Source organism: Myxine glutinosa, chromosome 5, assembly GCF_964187855.1.
Source record: "Myxine glutinosa chromosome 5, kmMyxGlut1.1, whole genome shotgun sequence".
Classification (NCBI taxonomy): Eukaryota; Metazoa; Chordata; class Myxini; order Myxiniformes; family Myxinidae; genus Myxine; species Myxine glutinosa.
Window position 1 is genome coordinate 48972831 of NC_136265.1, and position 24785 is coordinate 48997615.

The 24785-nt window shown below is 41.7% G+C and overlaps 1 protein-coding gene across 1 annotated transcript in view; it reads left to right on the top strand.

Annotated features, from left to right (window-relative positions):
* Positions 1–24785, top strand: part of SNX29 (sorting nexin 29) — a 476585-nt gene that overhangs the window by 408828 nt on the left and 42972 nt on the right. Inside the window, exon 21 of the mRNA XM_078778010.1 lies at positions 23057–23197. Coding sequence (XP_078634136.1) covers positions 23057–23197 — 141 coding nt within the window. The remainder of the gene's footprint in view (positions 1–23056; positions 23198–24785) is intronic.

Sequence of the window (24785 nt, forward strand, 5' to 3'; positions counted from 1 at the left end):
ACGCCAGCGGGGTTGACTCAGCCTGTCATCCTTCCGAGGTCGGCAAATTGAGTACCAGTTCACTGGTAATTCCCTGTTTGTCGTAAAAAGGCGACAAAAAGGGTTGGCGGCAGGAAGGGCATCCGGCCGTAAAACATTGCTTCAAAAAGGGGACCAAAAAACAACAACAACCACGGTCCCCGAAAAAGGCCAACCCCCGCTTGCGGGGAAAAATGGCCTCTAAAGGTGTTTTTTTGTTTGTTTTTTTGTTTTTTTTCCCACGATTCCTCTCTTCAACCTACTAGGCATCAGTGACTTGAGCAATTTAGATTTAATGAACAGCCATGTTATTCCTTGTGTGAATCATTACAGCTGGGTGCTCTGATGTTGTTGTTGTTTTTTTAAATTATCTATCACAAGCTAGCTAGTTACTTAATAATGCTTTGGATGAAATAATCTATTTGTATCTTGTAACAATTGCAGTCTGGTTATGAATATTTGTGAGCGAGCAAGATCCATGTTGTTTCGGCTTGCCATGTGGCATCAATAACAGCTTGTTGAGGGTAAATAACATTTGCTCCACGGTACCCAGATTTTTGACTGCAATAGATTGTCGTTTTCCGATTTAGCTCGTGCTGGCATTTTCATTACTGGTGATTTTTACCTGCTTTCTGGTGTTTACAACTTAGTACATTCATGCTGCTTCCCGTGGTTTCTGGTTTGACATTTTCATCCCGCTCATACTGAGCACCATCTGAAAATTAAGGCCTTATTTGTTTTGTGCTCTTGGATTCCTCGCTGACTTTGCCAGCTTTCTGGAATTGCAGATTGAGTCTCCATGTTAGGTTTCATAACTTCCTTCAACGAGTCACCTGGTTGCATCACCGGGATCAATCACATTTCTGCCTTCATATGAACCAACTTGAGATTTCTGGCTTATCTTACTGTGAATCTCTTTTGCTTTGTGTATGTCTTTACTTTTGATGGCCTGAGTGTCCGAGGCATCGTTATGCAATATGCAATATTGCAATAAATAAATAATAAATAATGAATAAATAATAATAATTAAATAAATAAATATTGCAATAAATATGCAATAAATAATATGCAATATGCAATAACCTTCATAGAATTGGAAAATGACCAAGATACAGAAACGATATTTAGCAGTTTCCCTTGGCTAGCATTGTGGGATTTCGAAATGTGCCATTGTCCTCCTGCCCCTCGTGACTACCCGGTGGGTGGAAGCAAGCACCGAGTGGGGATATTAATAAACGGTGGCGTCTGCAGCAATATTGGGCTCGTAATCGCCAACTAATCCCATCGTAACGCCTGGCCGAGCGAGATCACAGCGTAGGGAAGGATGCTAAAATATCCATGCGAGAGGAGCACCTGGCCATGTGACGCCCACGTGAATGGAAACGGAGGCCGACCGAGATGCCGGAAGAATGCTACCGAGTATAGGGCTATGGGGCACGACATTGCAGTCTTGATGTCGCATGCCCTCAATTCACTCACCGCAGGCTATTTTCCATGTCATTTTCCAGTAATGTCACATCATTTCCATGCCATGACCAGAGGACCAAAACATGGGTGGTAAAAAGGAATGCTAAGATGTGTCGGAAGCCCAAAGACACATTGACATTCCTTGATGCGCAGAATAGGAGAAAGTCGGTGATAAACCATCGAGGGTATATATTATTGAAAACTATTCATGATCTAATTTTTAGCTCACCTGGAACGAAGTTCAGGGGAGCTTATGCGATGGCGCGTCCATCCGTTTGTCAGTCAGTCAGTCAGTCAGTCAGTCAGTCAGTCCGTCCATCCGTCATAAACACTTGCAACTTCTTCTCCGAAACCTCTGAAGGGATTGTGACCAAACTTGGCACAAATGATATTTGTTGTGTTGTGACTAAAGTTTGTTCAGAGCATTTAAAAAAAATCGGGTCCAAGGGATTTTACTGGGGTCAATGTGGATCCAGGTTTGACCCCCCAAAATTAGTATTTGCTTTTTCCTCTGAAACTACACACACTATTTCGATGAAACTTGACCACAACCTTCAACACCCGTGATGTACCGAAGTTTGTTCACGGCACTAAGAAAATTGAAGTCTAAGGGGGTCTACTCTCCTACCCGAGCTCATTCTTCCCCACATACATAATTATTGGTCCAAGTGTCCCTCTATTTTGTCCTCAACCCTCATGTTAGCATGTATCCTCCTCTTTTTATTTTATGCCTCCATCCCCGAAGGTGGCTGGAGGCATTATATTTTTGGGTTGTCCGTCCATCCGTCCTTCCATACGTACATCCGTCCTTCCATACGTACATCCATCCTTCCATATGTACGTCCGTCCGTATGGGCTAAACCCCATTTTTCTCAGCAACCACATGAGACGAAACTTTCAGTCGGAGCGACACCCATGTATAATGTTTTTTATGATAATAGTCATAGACGTCATAGATCACGTGGTGTGGCAGCCATCTTGGATTAAACGCAAGTTATAAAAATTATTTCACAGAAACCGCTGAATGGAAAAATTTGAAACTTGGCACATTGTCAAGTACTCCCAATGGGTAACAAAACCACGATAATGATGACATCATCGGTGAAGTGGTATACCAGCCATAAATGTTTTAATTGAATGCCTTATCCTAAAAATCTGAAATTGCATGCACATGATCGATGACCCATTTGTATTGAAATATTATATTTTGACATCATAAGTCACATGGTTTGGCAGCCATATTGGATTTAACTTAAAACGTTTTTTTTTTTAAACATCTTCCAAATCACCAAAGCGATCGACTCAAGACGTCATATGTGTCATCAACTAGGCATGGCGATTAAAATTTGATCATGTAAACGTTATCGGTCACATGGTGTGGCAGCCATATTGGATTGAAGGAAAATATTAAATAATTATATCTCAGAAACCTCTAACCCTATCAATGCAAAACTTTACAAATATCATCTAACACCATTGTTGCATATGATTTGAAAATGATGTCTTCAGTCATGTGGTTTGGCAGCCATCTTGGATACAATAACATACCTTATCCGATCAACACGAAACTTCACAAACGTGATCCGCTACGTGTACATCTTCACAAACGATTCCCAAACGTGTACATTTTGATGTCATGTGGTATGGCAGCCATACTATCTTGAACGCCGATATTTGAAAAAAAAACCTTCATCCGAAACCGCTTCACTGATCGATGTGAAACCTGTCATGTCTCGTAAAAATGTGATACTTGAGAAAAGATGAAGGGATTTAAGTCAAACTTGTTTATTTTTAGGACAGTCAATGAGGTCATCTACCCATTGTCACGGTCAGGGACTATGCGGAGGCATATTGGCGGCGCAGTCACATTGCTCTAATTAGGTTTCCTTTGCATTTAAATGCAGAGGAATACCTATTATTATTCCTCCAGTTTTTCCTATTTTTCACCCTATATTTCACTTCCGAAAAACTAAAATCCATCAACCGTTGGTCCGATTGACACGAAATTTTCACCAAATGTTTGGCTCGGCATGTAGAATTTTTACTGCTAATTAGGACATCATAGGTCACGTGGTATGGGCGCCATCTTGGAAAATACCTTCAACTTTGCCCCTCTATATGCCAAAACGGATCAATGGAAAAAATTGAGTCATGGCTCATTCTCAAGAACTCTGCAATGGGACCAAAAAACATGTTTATTTAGGATATTAAAAGTGCTAACATTACGAAGTTAGAATTCGACAAATAGACCCCTTGATGCCACAAATATGATTTTTTTTCCATGACCCACGTGAAAAAAAACTCAGAATGCAAAAAGTTTCGACGTCATACGTCACATAGTTCGGCCACCATGTTGTTTTTCATGAAAAACACTGAAACCCATTTTTCTCTGCAAAGGCTGAACAGATCGAGCCTAAACTTGGCATGCATAATCGCATATACATGATGAACAAGAAGTTCAGCGATCATGATGTCATGTGTCACATGGTTTCGGAGTTATGACGTTTTTAAGCATAAACTTTAAAACCTATCTCCTCCCTCCATATCGTGTAGAAACTTCACACAAATGTTCCCCATGTGGGGAAGTTAAAACGTTACTTGGGAAGTTTCGATAAATAACATGGTTCGGTCGCAATAAATTATTGAATGAAAATCTTAAAAAGCGTCTATCTCTTGAACCGCTGCATTGATCGACTTGCAACTTTAATATAATGTAGCTCTCTTCAAGGGGAATAAGTGCTTAAAATTTCAACATGATTGGTTCTACAGTCTGGAAGCTATAAGTCACTATTGTTGAAAGAAGAAGAAACACAACAATTTTTCTTCTCAGGCCATGTAACTGATTGTGGCACTGCCATTTTTCGGATTTATTTCCTTTAAAAATCATTCTCTCTGCAATAGTTGGACCGATTGACAGGAAATTTTCACCATAGGAGCACCTCGGCCTGTAGAATATTCTAATGTTAATTATTACGTCACAGGTCACGTGGTGTGGGCACCATCTTGGAAAAACCGAAACACTTTGCACCTCTATATCTCCAAAATCACTGCACAGAAAAAATTGAGACATATCTCATTGTAAAGTACTCTCCATGCAGAATAACAAATGTGAATAATGATGTCACAGGTGCCTCCATTATGACGTCATAATTAGACAAGTAAACACTTCATCCGATCAGGATGAAATTTCTTGAGCAGCATCTTAGTATAAATTGATGCAGAATTTTTTTTTATAATGACGTCGTAGGTCACGTGGTTCAGTCGCCATATTGTTTTTAATTGAAAGCCCAAAAACCACTAAAAACCCGTTTTCTCCTAAACTGCTGAACAGATCGAGCCCAAACTTTGCAGGCATGATCGCATGCCCAAGACGAACAAAAAGCGGCAATGAAATTTTTCCGTATGTCGCATCGTTTAGGAGTCATGACGTTTGAAGCATAAACCTTTAAAACCCAGGTCCTCCCTCATTTTTGATCGTATCGAATGGAAACTTCACAGTTATGTTCCCCATGTCGGCATGCTAAAAAGCCCTTTTGGAATTTGCGATAGCTCACATGGATTGGCAGAGATTATTAATTGAACGAAAATATTTTTTAAATTATATATCTTGAACCGCTTCATTGATCGACGTGAAACTTTATAAATCAGTATAAGTCATGAAGTGGAAGAAGTGTGCAAAATTTCAAGATTGGTTGTACGGTCTTGATCTGGAAGCTGGAAGTTGTTATTGTGTGAAGAAGAAGAAACTATATTCATCTTCTCCAGCCATGTGACCTTTCGGTATAGGTTTAATTATGATGAAAGTGGGGTTGTATGAAAGGGGTTGTATCAAAGCGGGGTTGTATCTAAAGCGGGAAGGCGGAGGAAACCGGTAATCACTGCCAGCAGTTATCAAGAGGCAGTTCTAGTTTCCTTTTGTTGTTTCGTCCTGATTCATTCTGTGTTCTAGCTCTTCCACTGGCTTTGAATTCGTATGCAAAAAATAATAAATAAAATAACGCCCAAAACACTCACTTTGAACCGGAAGTGTAAACATAATGTAACGTTATCACACAATGTCATATTTTCATTGTCCACATTTGTGTACATCGATTGTGATATTACTATTCTCCAGAATTATAAATCTACTAGAAAAGGGACCCCTTGAGATGGCAATTAGTAAATCAATAATGTGATTATTTGTTGATACACACCAGGTTTTTGATATTGACATATTAGTGGCCCGGTGTGCCTCATAGTCAGGATGGAGGTTCATGTTTATTAACGCTGTGACGATATCAATGTTCATGTGGACGTGGCCTTTAGAATTATATAATTGTTGATGGCTGATTGGTGGTGTCGCCTTTGAATCTGCGATTGTTTTAATTGTTGCTGCGCTCCAGAAGTTCTGCTGAGAGAACGTCATTCTGGCAAATGTGAGACATTATGATCCGCTATAGCAAGTGCTGATGTGAAATCCTGTTGCCGTGATATAACGACATACTGTTGTCCATGGGGAGCCACAGGTTTTTCCAGGTAAAGGCAAACTCTGTGTAGTGTTTGTCCTTGGGCCTTGTTTATTGTCATGGCAAACGCTGCTCCAATCGGGAACTGGCGACGATGTAGCTGAAATGGTACAGTCGTAATTTTTAAGCGGTGAAGCCGCTTCTCCAAAGTGAACACACCTGTATGCAGATGCTGCGCAGTGTTGCCTAAGTTGTTGCCACCGCTGACTTTCATGGGCACATTTATCCACGTAGCGCTGCGCAGGATTACCGACATGTGCGGTTTGATATCTGAGTGTCCTTCTCATAGCTTTAGCCTAAAGTGGTTTCCCAGCGATAAATGGGGTCGTTTACCCTGGACAAGGGGCTCATACCAGGCACTGTCAGCCAGAGCCAACTGAGCCTGGGACTCGCATCGGGCAGGGATGTCACTCCCTGAGGTAGCTGAAAAACAGCTGCCCTGCTACCCAAGATGAGACTGGAGATGACTAGATGAGAGTTGGGATGACTAGAGATGAGACTTGAGATGGCTGGCTGGAGATGAGAGTTGGGATGGATGACTGGAGATGAGGGTTGGGATGGATGACTGGAGATGAGAGTTGGGATGGATGACTGGAGATGAGAGTTGGGATGGATGACTGGAGATGAAAGTCGGATGGATGACTGGAGATGAGAGTTGGGATGGATGACTGGAGATGAGGGTTGGGATGGATGACTGGAGATGAGAGTTGGGATGACTGACTGAAGATGATTGTTGGGATGGATGACTGGAGATGAGAGTTGGGATGGATGACTGGAGATGAGAGTTGGGATGGATGACTGGAGATGAGAGTTGGCATGGATGACTGGAGATGAGAGTTGTGATGGATGACTGGAGATGAGAGTTGGGATGGATGACTGGAGATGAATGTTGTGATGGATGACTGGAGATGAGAGTTGGGATGGCTGACTGGAGATGAGAGTTGGGATGGATGACTGGAGATGAGTGTTGGGATGGATGACTGGAGATGAGAGTTGTGATGGATGACTGGAGATGAGAGTTGGGATGGATGACTGGAGATGAGTGTTGGGATGGATGACTGGAGATGAGAGTTGTGATGGATGACTGGAGATGAGAGTTGTGATGGATGACTGGAGATGAGAGTTGGGATGGATGACTGGAGATGAGAGTTGTGATGGATGACTGGAGATGAGAGTTGGGATGGATGACTGGAGATGAATGTTGTGATGGATGACTGGAGATGAGAGTTGGGATGGCTGACTGGAGATGAGAGTTGGGATGGATGACTGGAGATGAGTGTTGGGATGGATGACTGAAGATGAGAGTTGTGATGGATGACTGGAGATGAGAGTTGTGATGGATGACTGGAGATGAGAGTTGTGATGGATGACTGGAGATGAGAGTTGGAATGGATGACTGGAGATGAGTGTTGGGATGGATGACTGGAGATGAGAGTTGTGATCGATGACTGGAGATGAGAGTTGGGATGGATGATTGGAGATGAGAGTTGGCATGGATGACTGGAGATGAGAGTTGGCATGGATGACTGGAGATGAGAGTTGTGATGGATGACTGGAGATGAGAGTTGTGATGGATGACTGGAGATGAGTGTTGGGATGGATGCCTGGAAATGAGAGTTGGGATGGATGACTGGACATGTGAGTTGGGATGGATGACTCGAGATGAGTATTGTGATGGATGACTGGAGATGAGAGTTGGGATGGATGACTGGAGATGAGAGTTGGGATGGATGACTGGAGATGAGTGTTGGGATGGATGACTGGAGATGAGTGTGGGGATGGATGACTGGAGATGAGAGTTGTGATGGATGACTGGAGATGAGAGTTGGGATGGATGACTGGAGATGAGAGTTGTGATGGATGACTGGAGATGAGAGTTGGGATGGATGACTGGAGATGAGAGTTGTGATGGATGACTGGACATGAGAGTTGGGATGGATGACTGGAGATGAGTGTTGGGATGGATGACTGGAGATGAAAGTTGGGATGGTTGACTGGACATGTGAGTTGGGATGGATGACTGGAGATGAGAGTTGGGATGGATGACTGGACATGAGAGTTGGGATGGATGACTGGAGATGAGAGTTGTGATGGATGACTGGACATGAGAGTTGGGATGGATGACTGGAGATGAGTGTTGGGATGGATGACTGGACATGCGAGTTGGGATGGATGACTGGAGATGAGTGTTGGGATGGATGACTGGACATGCGAGTTGGGATGACTGACTGAAGATGAGACCCTCGTAATAAAGACTGATTGCAGGTGCAAAACGGACTCCATAGTAGTAAAATGGCAGGAAGCACGGTCACTCGTTTGTTTGTCTTTTTAAAGAAGAAGTAGCAGAAGTAAGAAGGTGGGAGCCCAATCATACATAAGTAAAGTCATAAATATAATCATGTAGATGCATGAAAAATATAATTTGTGCATCACTTACATTATGGATTTGCATCAGGATATCTCCGTTCCATGTGACTTGTGTGTCGACATCACGGTGGATGCTTGCTGGGCTCGCTCGTAGTGGCTGCATTTAATCTTATTGCATCAATTTGATTAAGAATTGCAAGTTTTTATTGTGACATTGACCTTCCTTGGGTGAAAATAATTTTGCGCATCAACTTTGGGGCAAACGTGCCTGCGCTGCCAGTATACTCTCATCCTGTCAATCATTTTAGTTTCATAGATTATTTATAATATTTATTCGAGTTATGGTTTCTAAACATCATTAGCCTGTCCCCTGTGCAGCGGGGGTGTTTTTGCAATCACCTCTGAGTGTCTGTTTGTGTGTCTGTGTGTGTTGTCTGTCCGGGCCATAATGTTTTTACCATTTGAGCTTTTGTAGTCTAATTTTCAACAAAGCTTTATTTTGAGAATTTGGAGAAGACGAATAAAATTTTTTGTCAAAAGGTCAAAGATCAGCACCACCTAAAATCATCAATTTTCATCCAATTGACCTGAAGTTGTAATTTACCATTTGACCTTTGTCATTAAATTTTCACCAAAGCTCTATTATGAGAATTAGCAACGGTACCCGCCCTGCAGGTGGGGCTTCAATTGGGAGGCCCAAAAGAAAAGGTAAAATATCAGAAATTGAAGGCTTTTTATATTTTAAACGATTTATATAAACATCCGTTAAATCATATCACACGCAAATCATCAAAATCTAAACAGTATCTTTAGAATTTCAAGAAAAGCCACATCACTGTTCATATCGGTAAATATTATTCCATCATGTTTCAAATCGTGATCGCGATCTGTTAGCGTATACACCGCCCAAATAACTATGTGGAATTCTCTCATGTAGAGATTAAACGTCGTTTGAACTTTGGCCGAGGTCATTATTTACTTTTTAATGATGTTTATATACGAATGATGTTTAATGATGTTTGTATTGGTTTTGGGTCGTCCTTTCCGCATATCTCGTGGGATTGTGAGTTGGAGAGACGGTCGTGATGGCGGGGAGGGGGTTGGAATTCTCTCAAGCAGGGATTCAACCCGTGTCCTTATAAAAGGTCTTTGTCCGAGGTCACCGAGTCCGATCGGTGCAGCTGTGCAGCGATTGGTGCAGCCGTTTGTGCGGCACCCGGGAAAACAACATCGTCACAATGAAAACATCGTCACAATGAACGTTATGCGAACGCGAATGTTATGCGGGAGTCCAACCCTGAGAATGCTGGAGACCAAAGCTGAAATTCGAAAAACTAGCAACGGTACCTGCCCTATGGGCGGGGCTTCAATTGGGAAGCCCAAATGAAAAGGCAAAATATCAGAAATTGAAGGTTTTTTTTATTTTAAACGATTTATATAAACATCCGTTGAATCATATCACACGCAAATCATCAAAATCTAAACAGTATCTTTGGAATTTCAATAAAAGCCACATCACTGTTCATATCGGTAAATATTATTCCATCGTGTTTCAAATCGTGATCGATACACTATGATCATGATGATCGTGATCGTGAATCGTGATCGATAATCGTGTTCACAATCGCTATGTCATATGTACTCCCTATATGTGTACCAAATTCCCGATACGTGCAACTGTACCAAATCAACAGTTAAAAGGATTTTGAGCCGATAGCTGTTACGGCCTTGGCAAGATCGATGGAGACAGCGATCTGTTAGCGATCGATGGAGACATGTTGCTTTCCCGGGTGCCGCACAAACGGCTGCACCGATCGCGCGGCACCCGGGAAAGCAACATCGTCACAATGAGAACAATGAACGTTATGCGAACGCGAATGTTATGCGGGAGTCCAAACCTGAGAATGCTGGAGACCAAAGCTGAAATTGGGAAAACTAAATAGCCTATTTTACTCCTGGAGATCCCAGGATTACCCACCCAAAATATCGTTGCGATTGGTTCAGCGGTTTTTACGGTACCTTCGAACGGACAGACAGACAGACAGACAGACAGACGGACGAACATTTGGTGAATTATAGTAAGATATGGAGAAGGAAAATTAATAATTTTGTCAATAGTTCAAAGGTCGGCACTAACTAAAATCATCAATTGTAATCCAATTGACTTGAAATTTTAATTTACCAGTTGAGCTCACTATTGTCATCAAATTTTCAACAAAACTTTATTATGAGAATATGGAAAAGACAAATTAATAATTTTGTCAAAAGGTCAAAGGTCGGTGGCACCTATAATCATCGATTTTAATCCAATTGACTTGAAATTTTAATTTACCATTTGAGTTTTGTCATCAAATTTTCAACAACGCTTTATTATGAGATTATGGAGAAGATAATTCATAATTTTGGCAAAAGGTTAAAGGTCAGCGTCACAAAAAATCATCAATTTCCATCCAATTGACCTGAAATTTTAATAATTTGCATATTGGGTCACTGAATTGGTTCACCAAGCAATTTTCATCTGATTGACTTGAAATTTGAGCAGGGTTTGCATATTGGGTCACTGAACCTATTGCGTTTGAGGTCAAAAGGTCAAGCTCACCTAAAATAGTCAAATTTGTTTGTATATTTTTAGCTATTTTCATCATGTTTAGCATACGTAAGAGAAAGAAGTCTGGATACAAAGCAGATGCAGACGGGCATTGCATTCTCAAATGCTTTCTAGTTTTTTATTTATTTATTTGATTGGTATAATGAACTGATTTTTTGTAATTTGAATGCATTTTAAAGTGTGCTCATAATCTGCATGTGAAAGTATTGCAGTCTTGATAAACTTTAACTGTGGAGGTGTCACTGGGATCCCTTCATTTTAATAACACTTCATTATCTATCATCTTTTTTCTGAAAATATACCGACGAATCTAATATAATGATGATAAGTGTTAAATTTTGTACAGAAATCTTCGTGTAGTTTCAAATTTCTCTTCACTAATTATTCTAAATTCCCCTTGAAATTGTAAGTTATTTCTGTTCATTATTTCAAATCAAAACTGTGACAACCGAAGCCGGGGAACAACCGCTGTCGTTTCTTTTTACACTTGGGTCAAGACTCATTATGGTGCATGAAACACTAATCTAGGTTTGGAGCAATTTGATTCATCCATGGCCTGGTCGAATGAGGAGTGCACTTCAATGATCTTGACAAAAAAAAATTCCAAGGAGAATTGAAACAATAAAGTCTCAAAAGAGGATACTCGGTGATGAATTGCAAAACGTTTTGTTTCTTAATTTTTGAACAAATTCTTATTTAGCAAAGGAGAGATAGGCATGGCTCTTAAACTTCCCAGTTTACTATCTCTACCTGTCACTTGTCCTTTCAATAATCACCCATCACTATCTTCTCAACTTACAACTCAACTTCTCAACAACTCAATTATTTAATCCTGTTCATATATATATATATATATACCATAATATACACCATAATATATACCATAATATATACATACATACCTTGTGTGGTATAGTGTTCAGTGTCTGGCTTTGATATGCCTACTTTGTCTGGTATAGTGTTCAGTGTTGATGTACCTACCTTGTCTGGTATAGTGTTCAGTGTCTGGCTTTGATATACATACCTTGTCTCGTATAGTGTTCAGTGTCTGGCTTTGATATACCTACCTTGTCTCGTATAGTGTTCAGTGTCTGGCTTTGATATACCTACCTTGTCTGGTATAGTGTTCAGTGTCTGGCTTTGATATACCTACCTTGTCTGGTATAGTGTTCAGTGTCTGGCTTTGATATACCTACCTTGTCTGGTATAGTGGTCAGTGTCTGGCTTTGATATACCTACCTTGTCTGGTATAGTGTTCAGTGTCTGGCTTTGATATACCTACCTTGTCTGGTATAGTGGTCAGTGTCTGGCTTTGATATACCTACCTTGTCTGGTATAGTTTTCAGTGTCTGGCTTTGATATACCTACCTTGTCTGGTATAGTGTTCAGTGTCTGGCTTTGATATACCTACCTTGTCTGGTATAGTGGTCAGTGTCTGGCTTTGATATACCTACCTTGTCTGGTATAGTGTTCAGTGTCTGGCTTTGATATACCTACCTTGTCTGGTATCGTGTTCAGTGTCTGGCTTTGATATACCTACCTTGTCTAGTATAGTGTTCAGTGTCTGGCTTTGATATACCTATCTTGTCTAGTATAGTGTTCTGTGTCTGGCTTTTATATACCTACCTTGTCTGGTATAGTGTTCAGTGTCTGGCTTTGATATACCTACCTTTGCTGGTATAGTGGTCACCGGTCAGTGTCTGGCTTCGACATACCTACCTTGTCGGGTATAGTGTTCAGTGTCTGGCTTTGACATACCTACCTTGTCTGGTATAGTGTTCAGTGTCTGGCTTTGATATACCTACCTTGTCTGGTATAGTGTTCAGTGTCTGGCTTTGATATACCTACCTTGTCTGGTATAGTGTTCAGTGTCTGGCTTTGATATACCTACCTTTGCTGGTATAGTGGTCACCGGTCAGTGTCTGGCTTCGACATACCTACCTTGTCGGGTATAGTGTTCAGTGTCTGACTTTGACATACCTACCTTGTCTGGTATAGTGTTCAGTGTCTGGCTTTGATATACCTACCTTGTCTGGTATAGTGTTCAGTGTCTGGCTTTGATATACCTACCTTGTCTAGTATAGTGTTCAGTGTCTGGCTTTGATATACCTACCTTTGCTGGTATAGTGGTCAGTGTCTGACTTTGACATACCTACCTTGTCTGGTATAGTGTTCAGTGTCTGGCTTTGATAGACCTACCTTGTCTCGTATCGTGTTCAGTGTCTGGCTTTGATATACCTATCTTGTCTGGTATAGTGTTCATTGTCTGGCTTTGATATACCTGCCTTGTCTAGTATCGTGTTCAGTGTCTGGCTTTGATATACCTACCTTGTCTCGTATAGTGTTCAGTGTCTGGCTTTGATATACAGCTGCCTTGTCTAGTATAGTGTTCAGTGTCTGGCTTTGATATACCTACCTTGTCTCGTATAGTGTTCAGTGTCTGGCTTTGATATACCTACCTTGTCTGGTATAGTGTTCAGTGTCCAGCTTTGACGTACCTACCTTGTCTGGTGTAGTTTGCAGTGTCTGGCTTTGATATACCTACCTTGTCTCGTATAGTGTTCAGTGTCTGGCTTTGATATACCTACCTTGTCTGGTATAGTGTTCAGTGTCCAGCTTTGACGTACCTACCTTGTCTGGTGTAGTTTGCAGTGTCTGGCTTTGATATACCTACCTTGTCTGGTATACTGTTCAGTGTCTGGCTTTGATATGCCTACCTTGTCTGGTATACTGTTCAGTGTATGGCTTTGATATACCTACCTTGTGTGGTATAGTGTTGTGTCTGGCTTTGAAATACTTACCTTATCTGGAATGGTATTCAGTTTGCTTTCTGCCATGTGCAGTTTCTAGTATGCTGAAATGTCATATTAATTTTTTTTTAGATATTTGCTTGTACTATAAATGACAAAGTAGGAAAACATCTCATTAGTCGATTTCCATACATTTTACAATAACGTGTTATACTGGGAAAAATTGAAATGGAAGGCAATGTCAGCACACTGGCCTACCTTGTCTGGAATACCAAGGTAGGTACCAACGATCAAATGGCAAAGCTTGGTGTTTACTCACATGACGTGTAACTCACTAAGCAAGGAGAGAATATCCCATAGTTTCACGAGAGATGTTTAAGACTCACTATGTCTTTAGGATAAATACCATGTCATCATCTGAAGCAGGCAGGATGGCCTAGAGGTACGCACACTCGTCTCTAAGCTGTCTAGCCTGGGTTTGAATTTTGACCCAGCTATAAACTATCATCCCGGTGTTTCAAAGGCAAGGTGGATCATCAATGTGTGTGACATCACTCGGCATTCGTTGGTGGACGTTAAATATCCCATGGTGTCCTTCGCCAGTACCATGGCCAAATTCCACTTCTTACCTTAACTAGATGGTATTCATAGAATACCTACCCTGCGCAGTCAACTTGTTGCGAGCCAACTCTTCTGTTTTTGAACATTTTTTTCGTTGATCCAATATGGCTGCCAGACCACGTGAGCAATGACATCATATATTTATTTTCTCTAATATAATTGTTGCATAGATCATGCTCAATACATTTCAAACTGATCAGACTAAGCGTTGTCCCTCTCGAATTATGACGTCATAATTATGGCACCAAAGACGTCATCATTAACAACACCTATTCCCCATATGGAGTTCTTTACAATGAGCCATGTTTCAATTTTTACCCTGGTGCGGTTTCAAAGATATAGAGGTGCAACTTTTTTCGATTTTTCCCAAGATGGCGTCTGTACCACGTGACCTATGATGTTATAATTATCATTTTAAAAATTCGACAGGAGCCGCACATATTCTGAAAATTTCGTGTCCATCGGTCTAACAGTTGCAGAGAAAAATTTTTTTTTTATTCATACTGATCAGATCAAGCGTTGTACTTGTCGAAATATGACGTCATAATTAAGGCACCGATGACATTACCATCAACATATCTTATTCCCCATGGGGAGTACCTGACAATGAGCCATGTTTAAATTTTTTCCATTGAGCGGTTTGGGAGATGTAGAGGTGTAACGTTTTTCCAAGATGGCGGCCGTACCACGTGACCTATGACTTCATAATTCTGAATAAAAAAATTCTACAGGCGGAGGCGCTTCTATGGTAAAATTTTGTGTCAATCGGACCAACGGTTGCCGAGAAAATGAATTTTAAAAATGCAGACACGTACGGCAAACGGCACACGTACATAACTGAATGCTTAACCCCGATTTTCGCTTCGCGAGCACAGGGTAACTAGTCGAACATCAGACCTGGCCAGCCAAGCTTCCCCCAGCCGACCCCACAAGATAAGTTGGGGAAATAATGGCCATTACAAGAAGAAGAAGAAGAAGAAGTAGAAGAAGACGACGACCATGCCATCATTTGGAGAAAAAAAAGCACAATGAAGGCCCATTATATGAAATGAAGGTGTGCAGAATGTAGGGATATCAATTTGAGCAGCTCCACCAAGGGAAATCTGGCAAATTAACGAGTACACCACAGAAATGTATTTATTATTTTAATTTGGAAAGCAGGATCTATTCTGTGGGGTTACATAAATGTGAGTAGGCCCACCTATAAATGGCAAAGCTCATGAGCACCTCAGAGCATGTTGTCTAGGGGGGTTTAACATAGTTAATTGTGTTTTGGTAAAATGCCTCGACTGACATTGGGTTTGCTCCTGAGTTCAAAGCGTAAAGACTATTCATGTTAATTAAATAATTAAATAGAAGCCAGCAAACCAGAGTGGCACTTCTGGATTTTCCCACTTCTGGATTTGCCCACTTCTGGAGTGGCAAACCGGAGTGACCTCCATCTGGAGGTCTGGAGGTTTATAGCAAGTGTGGCTAGTTTCTGTCAAAGTCGCTACAGGCCACCACGTGCCCTGTAGTGTGTCCAGCACAACCGCCTTGGCAGGTAACAGTTGCCTCATCGATAATAGTGCAGGGAAGGTGACAACTGTCGTGCTTACGTGCGAAAGGTAAGATGGACCGCCTCTACATACACAGACAACCGTCGCAAATACCTGTAATTGTCTTACATGCATCACTGGAGTGTATAATAATATGCAAATGAGCTATGCACCAAGTTATAAAGCCATTTTAGATTAATCTGCTTGACAATCAATCATGGATAGGGACATTTGCAACCCCAACTGGAACTAGGGTCACATTACTTGGACTAGCAACGGTACCCGCCCGATGGGCGGGGCTTCAATTGGGAGGCCCAAATGAAAAGGCAAAATATCAGAAATTGAAGGCTTTTTTATTTTATTTTAAGCGATTTATATAAACATCCGTTAAATCATATCACACACAAATCGTCAAAATCTAAACAGTATTTGTGGAATTTCAATAAAAGCCACATCACTGTTCATATCGGTAAATATTATTCCATCGTGTTTGGAAAAACTGGAAAATTGGGAAAAATTTGGAAAAACAATATGGCCTATTTTACTCCAGGGCGTCCCAGGACTACCCACCCAAAATTTCGTTGCGATCGGTTCAGCCGTTTTTGCGGTACCTGGGAACGGATGGATGGACGGACAGACAGACTGACAGACATTTGGTGAATTATATCGTAAGATAATGTCAAAGTGGAATTTTTATTTTTTGAAATTTCTACAACGGAGTAGCAAATCCAAGGTGAAATAACCAGGTTGGAAGCCAAACTTTGATTTTGGATCATGGGGGCTTCCATTGTTGGGAGGGGAGGGGGGGGGGGGTTACCCCCTGAAACTTCGAACTCCCACCCTTCCCTTATTACCAACCGATTGCTCTGAAACCCGATAAATCACTTCAACTCGATGGTCCGAAGGATGACTGGGTCTTAGATCTTTCATTTTCGGATCAGGGGGTCTGGTCTCCCAAGATCAGCAGAGATCTGAACTACAACCTCAAGAGATGCCAGTCAGCCCACTGCTTCGCCTCCATTATCACCCGGCTGATTGTTATGAAATTTGACACGTGATTTTTCTTTTTTTCAACACTTAATCTGGGCTCGTATGAGAGCGAACACATAGAACATATAATAAAGGGAGTGGGAGACAAAAGAGGGAGAGAGAGGGAATCACAACACCAGTAGAGAACAGGGACATCAGGAGATCTGTGGAAGGGCTAGGCCTCCCAGGGACAGAGTACATGGGATAAACAAGGTGGACATTGCAGGGGCTTTCAGGAAAGAAAACAGGGAATTTGAAGGAGGTGGGTTTGGGGTGGATTAACGGGGGCAGAAAGGATCAAGGTTTGGATAGGGGAAGATAAGAGATGATGGCAAACAGCTGATTTGAATACCTGGAGGGAGGAGAGGGATTGAAGAAAGTCATCGGCAAAAAGATAAAGAGGATTTTTCCAGAGAGTCGTAGAGATCATTTATGAAGATTCGAAAAAACACAGGGCCCAGAACACTGCCTTGCGGAACTCCAGCCTGGACAGGAAGAGGAGATGAGAGAAACCCATTCAGGGCCACACGTCGATTACGACCAGATAGGAAGTCCGCAAGACATGCGTGGATATTTCCATGGATACCAAAGGAGGAGAGTTTGGTGAGCAGAGCGGGGTGCCAGACCATATCGAAGGCACGAGATATATCAAGGGAGACAGCTCTAATTTCCTGTTTGGCATTGAGGACCTCCATCCATTGTTGAGACAGCAGAAGTAGAATGCCAGAGTAGAGTGACCTGGTCTGGATCCAAATTGATGATCAGAGAGCAAGCCATTGGAGAAGAGGAAAGATTTCATATCCGAAGCAATGATGGATTCCATGACTTTGCTGATAATTGGGAGAAGGCTGATTGGTCTGTAGTTGCTAGGATCTGTTTTTGCACCTTTTTTGTGTAAAGCAGTAATGTTTGCTGATTTCCAGGATGCTGGCAGATGACCTTGAGCAAAAGAGAGGGTAAAGAGAATAGAGAGAGGGTGTGAAAAACCACAGAGCAGGATTTTAGGACCCGTGGGCTGATGCCGTCGGGTCCAGTTGCAGAATCAGAGTCGAGGATTGACAGAAACTTCTCCACCTTGTCAGGAGAGAAGGACACAGAGTCAAGGAGCAGCTGCGTGCGAATGGGTAAGGTGGGTGCAGAGAGAGATTGGTTTGGGACACAAGATTTTGAGGCAAACACAGAGTTGAGGCATTCGGCTTTTTCACGTGCGGAGTCAGCTGTGTAGCTGTTTGAGGTAAGGGAGGGGATGGAAGGGGAAGCAAGACAGTAGCCCACACAATCTCTCTGGCTTCACGTTTTCGATTTTGGATCATGGGCTCTCTGGCCTCCCATCCCGGTTCCCTACTAATTCCTTACTTACCAACCAATTGCTCTGAAACCCCAAAAAGCCCTCTACTCTATCAAGAGATGACCCTCAGCCCATTAGCTATTCATTCTTGAATATCATCCAGCATGAGAGGAAGGAGAGGAGAAAAGGAAGGAATTAAAGGCTGAATTCAGACTTTAATCACAATCCAATATGCATTCGCTAACACCATTGTTTGGTGCGACCTCGGAAATTCAATGTTCTCTCACCATTAAAAAATATATTTATCAGCATAATGAATGCGAAAGCGTTGGCTTCATTATCACCCTTCAGTATGATTTGAGCAGAAAATCATTTATGTATGTTAAAATTTACAAACAAATTTGTAACTAGAACGGCACTCAGCAGAGAGCATACCTTCACCAGATGAACAGTTTTTCGTGTTGTATCCCAGAGTAGACCAGAAATTCACAATACAGAATCACATTTAATCAAAATCATCCGTCCACAACTTTTTCAGATATCCTGCTATGTATCGTTTTTCTCCCGATCTCCCAATAGTGAAGAATCACTTAAGAATTAAATAATTCTCATATCCGAATCCATATTCAGATCTTCACCAAAATCGAATCAAATCGTCCTTGTCAGATATCCAACCGGTCCACCAAGTTTCGTCCAAATCCGTTCACAACTTTTTCAGATATCCTGCTATGTATCGTTTTTGGCCCGATCTCCCAATGGTGAAGAATCACTTAAACAATTAAATAATTCTCATATCCGAATCCATATTCAGATCTTCACCAAAATCGAATCGATTGTTCCTTGTCAGACACACAACTGGTCCACCAAGTTTCGTCCAAATCCGTTCACAACTTTTTCAGATATCCTGCTATGTATCGTTTTTGGCCCGATCTCCCAATGGTGAAGAATCACTTAAACAATTAAATAATTCTCATATCCGAATCCATATTTAGATCTTCACCAAAATTGAATCGATTCTTCCTTGTCAGACACCCAACCTGTCCAACAAGTTTCGTCCACATCCGTCCACAACTTTTTGAGATATCCCGCTATGTATCGTTTTTGCCCTAATCTCCCAATGGTGAATAATCACTTAGAAAATTCTAGTAGCCGGATCCGGATCCGGAACTTCACCAAAATCTAATCATTTCATCCTTGTGACATACGCTACATTTCTGCCAAATTTCGTCCGAATCCGTCCACAACTTTTTGAGATATCATGTTCACAAACGGACAGACACACAGACAGACAGGGGTGAAAACATAACCTCCATCTTCCTTTTGTGGCGGAGGTAATTACTATTCGAAGAACTCTCACTTCGGAACTTTGAAAAGCCGTTTGTCAAAGGTTCATGCACACATGCAGACTAGCTAGGCCAGCTCTCCTACAGTCTTGCACAAATATCCTTCAGACATCTTGGATCATTTTTACTGTTGAAGAATTACAATATCTTGGAATGTTAGCAATGAATAAGCCTGGTGTTGGTTTAACGGCTGAGGTGGCTGGCTTGAGATCCTATGGTCTTGAGTTGAAGTCCCTGTCGTTCCGTTTAAATACCACCACGTGGGTCGACTGTCATCCTTCTGAGGTTGGCAAAATGAGTACCGGTTAGCTGGTAAAGGGGGCACTGCATCAGCGGCACAGCCACGCCCCCTCCTTATCACCTCAAATGTGTCATTGTGTCGAGTTAGCCCGTCCGCTGCAGCTTTGCAATCACTTTGGTCTGTGTGTGTGCGTGTGAATATTTTTGTGAACAGAAATATATTTTAAAAAACAAGGTGTGTGTGTGTGTGTGCATATATATGTGTGTATGTGTATATGTGTTTATATGTGCATATATGTGTGTGTGTGTGTGTGTGTGTGTGTGTGTGTGTGTGTGTGTGTGTGTGTGTGTGTGTGTGTGTGTGTGTGTGTGTGTGTGTGTGTGTGCATATATGTTTGTGTGTGTATATGTGTATATATGTGCACATATATGTGTGTGTGTGTATATGTGTGTATATGTGTATATATGTGCATATATATGTGTGTGTGTGTGTGTGTGTGTGTGTGTGCGTGTGTGCGTATATGTGTGTGTACATGTGTGTGTGTGTGTGTGTGTGTGTGTGTGTGTGTGTGTGTGTGTGTGTGTGTGTGTGTGTGTATGTATGTATGTATGTATGTGTGTATATACGTCCATAAATATGTGTGTATATGTATATATATATATGTGTGTGTGTGTGTCTGTGTCCATCCAGGCCGTAACTTTTTTACCATTTGAGTTTTGTCATCAAATTTTCACCAAAGCTTTCTTGTAATAATATGGACAAGGAAAATTAATAATTTTGGCAAAAGGTCAAAGGTCAGTGTCACGTAAAATCATCAATTTTTATCTGATTGACCTGAAATTTTAATGATTTGCACATTGGGTCACAGAATTGGTTCACCAATCAAAAGCTGTCGAGAAGCTGATTATTTTTTTAGATCTAAAGATCAAAGGTCAAGGCTGCATAAAATAATAAATTTTCATTTTGTATTTTCTAGAAACTGTTTTCGTTATTTTGATCATTTGGAAGAAGAAGAAGATCTCTGAATGCAAACGAACGAGGATAGCCTTTGCATTTTCAGATGCTTTCTAGTTAATGTGTTGATTTTGTTGTTGGACCGAAACATTTTTCTGCTTTGTAGTAAATGGTATTTTTGTCGTAAAAAATACTACAAAGTAAATTTGTAGTAAATTTGTGGGCGTGGCTTGCTTGTAGGTACGCACTCTCGCTTTTGAGACATCTGGGTAGGGGTGGAATCAATGTGTGTGCCGTCCTTCAGAAACTGGACGTCCCTTCTGCCGGCATTGCGTTTTCTCCCCATGAGCGTTAACGATCCCACGGTGTCCTTCAAGAAGAGTAGGCGCGCGTTATCGCCGGCACAATGAACCAAAGTTCCAAATTCCTGCCCAAATAACCTTCGGCCGAAAGTTGGGCCTGGCCAGCCGCTTTCTGAAATTAATGCGCCGCAAACGTTCCCAGATCGACTCCGCGAGATGTTGGGAATAATTGGAGCCGTTAAAGAAGAGCAAGCAGTTTATGTGAATGGTAGAAAGATTGTCATCCATGTTTGCAATTTATCGATGCAATCTATTGCCAGCGTTTCAGCTTTTTCTTGGGCACAAACTTCTCATCTTGCTGCCTGCATTTTATCAGTCGAGGTGTACAAGGGTACACAAGGTACAATGCGTTTTCTGTAGTTATTAAACCACAAGTAAATTACATCTGTAACTGTTGCAGCTGTATAGCTTGGATGAGTTTTCATGAAATATGGCGTCATGTTTGAGAGCAAGGAATATGGTCTGTTTTGCACCTGTCCATCTCGCGTATCATTGGGAAAATTCACCTTGTTGGATATAGCAGATATTTTTGATGTGTCTCCACCATTGCAAGGGGTACTGAACTTTATGAGCCAAAAAAATAATGAAGGAGTGGCTCTTTCTCATGATACGGTCTATTTTAAGATGGCTGTGCTTAATTTAAGTGAACAAATAATTATTGATTTTGAGCACAGTACTGTGAACATTTTTTACCTGTGACGTGTGACAGGTCTGCAAGCGCTCCTGCGTTACTGTTGTTGTTCCTTTTGGGGTTCTATTGAAATGTGCACACATTGGTCGGACAGCTGCCGGACCCCACCCACATTTGTCGCTTGACTCCACCCACCATGACACTCGGCTAAAATAATGTAGCCGCCTTCTTGGTTGTCTGGAGGGCCTAAGACATAAGGCCTTTAGGCCTCTGCTGATTGCTAATTCATACACTACCTGGGTTTTTTGCGTCAAATTTCCATTGGCTTTGTTTGGGTCAATTAAGTGTTACGATGAGGGGCCTCAAAAAATCTAATCGTATGTTGAATAAAAATTATTAGTCAGTTTTAATCAAGCCTGTCAACACGTACAGTACGCTGCTTCCTAAAAAAAATAGTGTTACGTAATTTTTGAGCAGAGCCATATTGGGGCTAAACAATCCGTGATGGTGTGATTAATCAGCTTGTTCTGATATAACCGTGGCGGAGGGTTACATGGATGCAAGGTGTCGAGTTAATCTTTTAATAGCACATTAAATGTGTGTTTCCCAATCAGCGTGTTACCGGATTTTGTTGTAGGTTGTGCCCATAGTACAGTCATTCTTTTTTTTTTTTATCAACGAGCGGGCCCGTTGGTCCATTTGGATTTCGTTGGATCGTTGGAAATTTCCATTGGTCTTCACGGACTTGTAGCCGATCTGCCTGCTGTGCTGCTTGAGCATTAGCTTGCCTTTCACCAAGTCCAGATGTGCTTGGACAATGGCGGGGATTATACGTTCGTTATTATTATTTGCAACTGATCCGACTATTATTATAGTTGTTAATATTAGTAGTATTAATTAATATATGCTTTAATACAATGTTATCATTATTTCTGTTATTGATTTTGTAATTAGAGTGCCGTGCCGTGGAAGGACGTACTAAGCTGCTCTATACACCTCAACTTTGGTGTGCGTTTGAAACATGGGAAGTCTTCTGGATTATTTGTAGTTAATTAGCCTAATCAACTCAGGAGATCATGACCATTATTTTGGTTTGTCACATTCCACATCAGAAAGCTCCAGTAGAACTCTACAAAAAACATGTCTCACACACACACACACACACACACACACACACAACTCTTCCATTTATAGTAGAAGATGACTGATCCCAGACAGTAATGTCAATTTTTATATTACCAAGAATAGATATCAGTTGGTTGCGGAGGGGTGAGGGTGGGCATTGATATTAATGATCGAGTTATGTTTCTAGTTGGTTGCCATTGCCGTAACAGGTGTACGTGAGAGTGAAAGACGAGGAATGGAACGTGTACCGGCGTTACACAGAGTTTCGCATCCTGCACCAGCAGCTGCTCAAAAGGAACAAGAACGTTCAGGCCTTTAATTTCCCCCCAAAGAAGGCCATTGGAAACAAGGTAAGGAGGAATGCAAGTCGATTGTAGTTGCGCTTACGCTCTTGCATAGTCATGCCTAATTTAGTGCTCTACACTCACGTGCAAGCCTTGTAACCGGCCATGATCATCAGTCGTTCTATCAGGGTTTTGCCAATTTCAAAAGCTTACTTGTGAGTTCCGACACCGGTAGTTGACACAGGATACCCAATCAATGCTGTGTGCTTGATTTAAAATGTCACCAATTGGTCACACCATGTCTATTGTCTATATAAGGGTTGTTTCCATGCCAAATATCCTGGGACTGTCCTGGTAAACATCCAATCAGAATGCAAGTAAATGTCACATGAATAAAAACGGTGGCTCTGGCCATGCAATGCAAAACTGTGTTTTTCCTATCAAATGTTCCAGCGAACATACTCATACAAAATGGAGGGGTTGGGGTGGGGGGGAGGGATTATAGGCCAGTCACATTTACTTGGCTTATTGGCTTGTGACGTTTGCTGGTGGAAAATTTAAAATGTAATGGAAAATAAAATAAATCATGTTACTTATCCAATGAAAGTCATTAAAATACTTAACTCCATTTGCAAATAACCAGCCAATTCGGTAACATTTGGCAAAATTAGGAGGGTCATTATTAAATGATGCCATTTTGCTCTGCACAGCTCTTTATTGAGCACAGTGTTGCGCACTGGTGGTCCTCTTCTTTTTTGTGTACAGAGTCCAGGCTCATGGAAGAGATAGAACACAGAATGGATCAGGACTCAACAGAACAAAAGGAACAGCAGAAAGAGAGGGGAACAGGGGAACATTCTGAACAGAGAGCAACATTCTGCCAACAGCAGGGCCGAGGGCAAAAACAAATGGAGATGGACGACAAGGGATGAGGGGTAGAGGAAAATCCAGGGGTGGATAAGATGGATACAGAAGCAATCTCTTAGTCAGTTTTAATCAAGCCGGTCAGCACGCACGATACGCCGACCATTCACGTCGCACTCAAGAGCTTCAGTGAAAAAAAACTGGACGTTTTCATGAGGGTAGAAATTATCATGATTTTGGATGGGGATGGTGGCGAATAGCCATCTTGAAGACTTGGAGGGACTCTCTCGACTCTCTCGAAAATCCTCTCTATCTCTTTGCTGATGACTCCACTCTCTGCCGCTCCATTCCTCTTCCCTCAGATCGGCAGTCTGCTGCCTCCTCACTCTCTGAAGACCTGGACAAAATCACAGACTGGTCAAACAAGTGGAACATGTCTTTCAATCCTGACAAATCTCACACTCTTACTATGTCTCTCCGAAAAGATCGACTGGACAACCCTCCCATCTACTTTCTCAACAATCCTCTCCAAGAAGTTCTGTCGCTCAAGATTTTGGGTCTCACTATCTGCCATGATCTTTCTTGGGAAAACCACATTTCCAAGCTGGCCTCCAAAGCCAGTCGCCGACTGGGCATCCTCCGTCGTGCGAAGTCCTTCCTCGGCACACCTGAGCTCCTCACCACATACAAGGCTTTCATCCGCAGCTCAATGGAATACTGTTCTCCCCTATGGGCCGGTGCTCCTGCCTCACACCTAGCTCGGCTTCACGCTGTTGAAACCAAAGCTTTC